We start from the raw sequence: 6,933 nt of genomic DNA, 5'->3' as shown, positions 1-6,933 counted from the left end.
TTAAGTGAGCATCTGAAACTGAAGTCCCTCAACCTGAGACCCGGTTTTTCAACTCCCGGTTCGGCAAACAGAGGACCCTAACCCGTTCGAGTCAAATGATTCGACACCAATGACAGAACCATAAAACCCAATGGAAAAAAAAAAACATCAAAACAAATAGCTGCAGAAACTCCTTCAGGATCTCGGAATTGCAACACAGCATGAAGGGTCAGGATCTCGAGGTTTAGGATCGGGGGTTAGGGTTACAGAGACGCGTCTCAAAACCCTGAACTATTGGCTAATATCAGAAATGAGTTGTTTTTTATCGTCTTTGGAAAATCTGAAGAGACTTTATGTTGTCTCTCTCTCTCTTTCTCTGAGGATATCAGCAAAAATTGATTTTGTGTATAGGAAGAACAGGTCATCACCTAATTTGTCTATTTCCCTCTTTCTTCTGTCTCTTTGTTTGGTCTCTCTGATTTGTTGCTGATGTAGTAGAAGAAGAAAAAAAAGGGCAAATGCTTAAATCTTTTAAAATCTAAACTCTTTGATGTAATTCATCTTTATTGTAAGCGAGTCCCAAAATTAGATTATAAATCCACTCTCTAACTCTTGTTTTTTCTATGCTTGATTGATGCTTGCTTCTTGTCATCTGGTCCCAAAGTTCGAACTTCTCTACTTTTGTACCTAGGAATTATTTTTCAAAGGTTTAATGTTCTGCTATGGACTAGGACCACTAGGTCGTGTCTTGTGTTCTCGCCTAGCATCTTACAATATTACGAGTTGTGAGGAATGTCTGTTTTTTAATTAACTATAATGAATTCTACATAAGATACAGGTACACGATGCAAGTCTAACCAAGCATTTTACCATAGTAAATTTCACATTTTTGAGGGAAATATTTCAAAGGAAAATTTGGGTTTTGGAAACCGAGCAAGTGAGAAAAACAAACTAGAAAATATATTAGTATATATCAATTACAAAATCGTCCACAAATTATGAGAGCTTAGAAAGTTGCCTACGTTTATACACATTTAACACTTTCTGCCTTCCTTACAAAAGAAACAAACACTATAGACAACGAACGATAATGGATTCTTCTTTTAATAATGATGGTGTAAGTAACATACACAAAACATGATTAAAACAGGATTGAAGAGAAAAATAATCTTACAACTTACGTTACATTGGTTACAAACCCCAAGGCTTTTTGTAAAGTCTCTTGCGTTCCGTTTTTGGTCAAGTTGTCTCATTACTCAGAGCATTGTTCAAGCCGGACATGATGCGGACAAGCCCTTTCTGGCTCTCCTTTTGTCCATAGAATCCAAAGATCGTCTCGTTTTCGAGCTAACGTTAACATTGTTCCTGTAATTTCATCGTGAGACTAATACTCATGCGATGTACATTATGGAAAGAGAGAGATGTGGAGAGTTCCAGCTTACCGAGGGTGAAAGGGACAATGTAGAGTAATGCGGGTTGGCCGTGTCCATCCATTAGGTTTAGAGCCACGTAAGTAATCAAAAGACCTGTGGTTTTCAAATGGTCAAATGATTCTCAATGATGGAAGAAAAGAAAGATCTGTGGGGGATTACGCGGATTTGTATGTGATTTTACCTAATCCGTAGGCAACCATTGCCCATATAAAATAGCCGGTTCTAAGAGTCTTGTTAGCTAACCAGTCATATCTGCAAAAAGAAATGTTGGAAAAGCTTACAACTTGGTGAAATGAAACTATAGATGATGAATTAAGAGAGAGATGAGTATGGCTGTTGAACCTGAGAGCAAATGCGATTAGCAAACCGGGCAAAAGAATATCACCGAATCCAATAATGCTGTAGCCTCCCCAAGGATCGAACATGCGTGGAATCTTCAGTAACATTGGGATGCCATCTTCTCCACTCTTATCACCACGAGCTACCTGCAAAGAAGAAAGAAGCACATTGCATTTTTTGAGTTTGGGCATTGTTATATTCATATGTAAATGACGGATGGCTAATAGGTTGGTTACTTACAACAATCATTACGCTTTCGTGGAACAACTTCTTGGAGACAAACACCCAGAAAATATCGTACAAGAAGGCACAACTGAGAAGAACTGTCCCAACCTGTTCCAAGTAATATGGCTTTAAAAACTTTTTTTATATAATGTTTTGGAGACTAAAAGATGAAGTGTAAGTATGTGTAAGAAATAACCTTTAGATTTGGGACATGAACAATCTGTAGTACTGTGATGATCAATGCGATACCCTGGCCAATAGAACAACAATATTACATACCATATGACGGTGGATTGTAGTTGTAAATGAAACTTTTATGAGGCTCCAATCCTTACAAGAACATCTTGGCCAATCCAAGCAAAGGAGTTAACTCGGTAAACAGCCCAGAGGACAGCAAAGACAATGCAGAAAGGAGACACTGCAAGAGTCAGGTAAGATATAGGTCCAAGGAAAGGGACTTTTACGTAAGCATTTGCAGCACGTTGGAACCATCTGCAAAAAGAACAGTCCATGATGACATCCTCCATGATGTGCATTAAAGGCAGTAGGCATTGAAAGGAATCATGCTTTTACCTTGATAGTAACGCAACGAGGCAAGTTTGCAAACCCTGAAGATAAAGAAGGTATTACACCATATCAGACTATAACCAATGTTTTAATTCAACTAAAGTTAGAACCGAGTAGAAGTTGGTACCTCAACACCACCAATGCAGAAAACAACCACAAGAAGCTCCACAAACCAATAAGACATAAGCTTGTAAAGAATCACAAGGAATCCCGAAGCAAGAACTACGAAAAAAATAGCTGAAATAGTATTGATCTCTACAACACCACTACCGCCATCATTTGTGTTTGGGATTTCATCTATAGCATCCTACATTTGTGCAGAGAAAATAATGTTAGAACAAGAAGTAAGAATACGTACGTAAGAAAACTAACACTGACAATAAAATTATTAACAAAAGCAACCAAATAAACAAAACCATGTGAGTCTCTTGTCAAAAGTAGACAAATGCCTCAAGGAGGGGCCCAGCTCATTAAGAAAAGCCATCCGTTACCTATCAATTTCTTTGGATGTTCATCTTGACACAACATTTTGTATAATTGGTAAAGAAATGCCTACGTGGTGTTCAATATACCGTAATGGACTTTTCTTCCTCCGCCTAACCAAGTTACCAACTACTCTGTCCCATTTGGCATCATTGGAAAACACAAGAAGCGCAAGGGACTAATTATTGGCAGTTGACGTTATCCTCACCCATCCAACTAAATCTTCCTAGCCTAATATTACTATTCCCAAAACAAGTAGAAAATGTCGGACCTTCAGTAGCTTATCATGATCAATAGCTGCTTCTCGGGCACTCCATGCAGACCAATAAGATGCACACAAAATGGTACCGATAGCCATTAACCACAAAAATACTTCTGCTACGTCAACAGCTGGTCGTCTTGGGGAGTAAAGCTGCGCAGACACTGCATCAAGTATGGAAGATTATCGAGTTAACTGATACATATAATGAACTATAATTTAAGCTTGGAATGACAACTTTAGAAGCATATCTTGACTGAAAAAGAAAAGCTAAACAGATAATAATTAGGACGTGCCTTTTGAACTATTGGCTAGCATCGTTTGCAAGGTTACACCAGCATCCTGTGGGAGCATGACGGCAGGAATCTGTATATCTAAGTCCGTTTCATCCGGTTCACAGACCATTTTGTAAAGTTCTGTCCGAAAAAACAAACATACAACCAATTAGAAACATACTGCCAGTGATAGTAAAGCATACCTAAATAACTCCTGATAACTGATTGCAATTAGACAAATTCAACAGCCACCATCGAAAGAAAAACAAGTAAACCTTTCTGATTATTTATGATGAGCAGAGCAGAGGCACCAGCAGCTTCTGCATTATTTGCCTTTGCTGTGAACCTACAGTTTCCCCGCTCCACAATAACAACATCTCCAGAAAGCTAAAACAAAGATTGAACTCTGTAAGTTAACGCTTTCACATTACTTGCATTGCTTCTAATGTCATAAGTCATAATAAAAAAAAAGGGTTAGAATAAAAACCTTGTTCTTGAGCGGTGTACAAGAATCACGAGGATTTGCAAAAACAAGGTGTGTCTGGTTAGCGTTCTTCTCCTTGGAAACAATCCGCCTCCCAAATCTAGCCCCAACCCCAACAAACTCCACATTCTCAACACCATCAACCCACGTTTGAACTTTCACCTTAAGCAAAGAACCAGGTGACCACAAATCATACAAACACATATAAACTTCAATCCAATCTATTAAACATGAATAAAGCTTTCACTCAGAACTAGACTTCATAAACCCAATAAGTAGAACAACTAAAAGCTAAAAGGTCGAAACTTTAACTCAGAATTGAGGAATCCATAACTTAGATCAACTATAAAAGCTAAAAGGTTAAAGCTTTAACGCTCAAGACTCAAAATTACTAAACTAATCACGAAGTCACCATAGCATATAATTAGAAAGCTTCGATTTTGTTAATTCAAATTAGTCAAGAAGAAGCTGAATCCGGAGGTAATTGAGTAAGAGAGGGAGTACCAAAACGAAGTCATTCTCGCAACCAGGTTTCTTGGGAGCTAAATCGTCTTGATGAACGATATCACCGGCGGTGACAGTAGAAGGGAGAGATAAGAGTAGAATCGAAGATGATAGAAGAAGAAGAATCCGGAGAAATCGAAGCCAATCCATCGGAATGCTCCCCCAAGGATTCTTCTGAGAGAAAGAGAGAGAAGAGTGAAACACGGAAGCGATTAATAAAAACAAAACCAATTGGGAAAATATTCTTAGAAAAATCAATTTTATGAGAATATATATATTTTTTAATTTTGATCTGATGATATCATTGTTGGATCTGTGGAAAATGACGTAAGCGAGACAAGTAAAGTGAAAGTGGTGTGATGAGGGAAAAAGAAAGAAACATTGAAAACGACGACGTTAGGTCAAGCCGCTGTTGGACCGGTTTTGTCGCGTTTTCTGATTGGACCGGTTTAGCTAAACTTGGTGGTTCTGTTTATATCACAATCTTCTTGTAGAAATTTTGTACACTATTTAACAAAACGATTAATGATTGACCTGTGTTTCCGACATTTAAGACAGTTCCTCCCACATACCATGTTTTATTTGTCTAACCATTTTATTATTATTACTAGCATCACTAGAGTGGTTCATCAGCATCTGGTTCACCATTGTCTGAAAAATTAAACAAAAGGTCACAAAATTTACAACAACAGGCAAAAGAAACTATCCTAACACATACTCAAAGCAAAAACGCCTGAATCTGAGGATCCAGAGTCGTAATATGCAACACATGGACAAAAATGCCTCAAAATCATAATATGTAAACACATCAAAAAGCTAAGCGACGAATATGACGATTTTGACTTAGGAATTCAAAAAAAAAAAATCATCGGAGCAGAATCTAACCATGGCTCTACGTGAAGAGCGTATCATCATCATCATCCCGGCGAATCCAAATGTAAGTAACAAACAACAAAATGTTATGTTTGTAGGGTTTACATTTATACCCAATACGATGTCGTCGTCGCACTACCAATGGGCCTTCTAGAATGCCCATTTTACCCAAATAATTTGTTGTAAAGGGAAATTTAGGGTGAATATTCAAATGTTCGAAGCTCATCTCTACTTTAAAAGATTTAGTTACTAAAACAACTAGATTATATTTATACCTAATGACTCATATAAACTGTTTTTTAAATATAATACATCTTTATTAGCATATTGAAAAGTCAAATTCAAAAACTCACTATGTACTCCATCTAACTCTAGAAAAAAAAACCTCCAGGTATTTTCATTAAATTTTATATTTAAAATGAACCAAAAGTTGTAAATTAGATTTATCATTCCAAAAATATTTTGTTAAATCAAAATTGGAGGAATTTCTTTACTTTTAAAAGAATAAATGCTAGAGAATAATTTAGAAAGCTGTAAAAACCGTTGAGATTCAAAGTTTATATTATTTTGTGCCATGAAAAAAAAATGAAAACAGTTCAAATAGACAGATATATATATATATATTTTAAAAGATATGAATATTTGAATATACACAACTCTACAATGAACAGTTGCAACTTTATATAAAAACTGTTATAATGTACAATCACAACTTTTTGTAAAACACACGATTTATTTTTTTACAGATTTTTTTGGAAAATTATCCAAAAGGTACGATTGAAAAAACACAACTTTTGGTGGCATTTATTTGGATTGCTGAAATATTCATCATTCCAAAAGTCTTTTGTTAAATCAAGAATTAGAGTAATTTTTTGACTTTTAAAAAAATGAATGCTAGAAAGTAATTTAGAAAAATTTATAAACCATTGAGATTAAAATTTTAGTTGATTTTGTGTCATGGAAAAAAAATGAAAACAGTTCAAACTGACAAATATATATAGATTTCAAAGATAAGAATGTTCCAATAATCACAACTCTACAATGAACAGTTATAACTTTTTCATAAATAATTGTATTAATGATCCATCACGACTTTTCGAAAAATATCCAAAAGGTATGATTGAAAAAACACAACTATTAGTTACATTTTTTCGGATTGTTATTATATATAGATTTAGAACAATATTTGGATTCACCCCTAGGAGTGAACCTCTCCATTCACCCCCTTATAAAATAAAGAAATAAAATCTGTATAAATTATTATAAAATTTAAAACTTAAACTGCTTTTTAATAAACCCAAACCGACATATATAAAATCTAAAATCTAATCATCTCATTTGTGAACCCAAACCGATATATAACTTCGTTTTACTTGTAAAATCTAAACCCTAACCATCTTATTTGTGAACCCAAACCGATATATAATTCCGTTCCACTTGTAAAATCTAAACCCTAACCATCTCATTTGTGAACTCAAACCCACAAATGAGATAATGCGAATTTTTATAGAT

General features: G+C 35.4%; 2 protein-coding genes across 3 annotated transcripts in view; one reads left to right on the top strand and one right to left on the bottom strand.

The window, feature by feature from the left end:
- Positions 1 to 580, top strand: part of LOC104753039 (mitogen-activated protein kinase kinase kinase YODA) — a 7,509-nt gene extending 6,929 nt beyond the window's left edge. The window contains exon 13 of one of the 2 annotated variants that reach the window (XM_019238204.1): positions 5 to 580. In XM_019238204.1, coding sequence (XP_019093749.1) covers positions 5 to 81 — 77 coding nt within the window. In that variant the 3' untranslated portion in view covers positions 82 to 580. The remainder of the gene's footprint in view (positions 1 to 4) is intronic. The other variant, XM_010475317.1, reaches the window with a different exon arrangement.
- LOC104753038 (signal peptide peptidase-like 2) lies at positions 983 to 4,795 on the bottom strand. The gene is made up of 14 exons (XM_010475316.2): positions 4,549 to 4,795; positions 4,048 to 4,206; positions 3,836 to 3,947; positions 3,582 to 3,701; positions 3,298 to 3,449; positions 2,671 to 2,850; positions 2,550 to 2,584; positions 2,312 to 2,468; positions 2,173 to 2,226; positions 1,992 to 2,084; positions 1,755 to 1,897; positions 1,594 to 1,664; positions 1,422 to 1,505; positions 983 to 1,344 (listed from the first exon to the last, which is right to left on the bottom strand). The coding sequence occupies exons 1-14, from the start codon at positions 4,696 to 4,698 to the stop codon at positions 1,232 to 1,234; spliced, it is 1,623 nt and encodes a 540-aa protein (XP_010473618.1). The 5' UTR covers positions 4,699 to 4,795; the 3' UTR covers positions 983 to 1,231.

This window comes from Camelina sativa, chromosome 16 (genome assembly GCF_000633955.1).
Source record: "Camelina sativa cultivar DH55 chromosome 16, Cs, whole genome shotgun sequence".
Lineage (NCBI taxonomy): Eukaryota > Viridiplantae > Streptophyta > Magnoliopsida > Brassicales > Brassicaceae > Camelina > Camelina sativa.
This window is presented reverse-complemented; position numbering and strand designations above follow the sequence as displayed.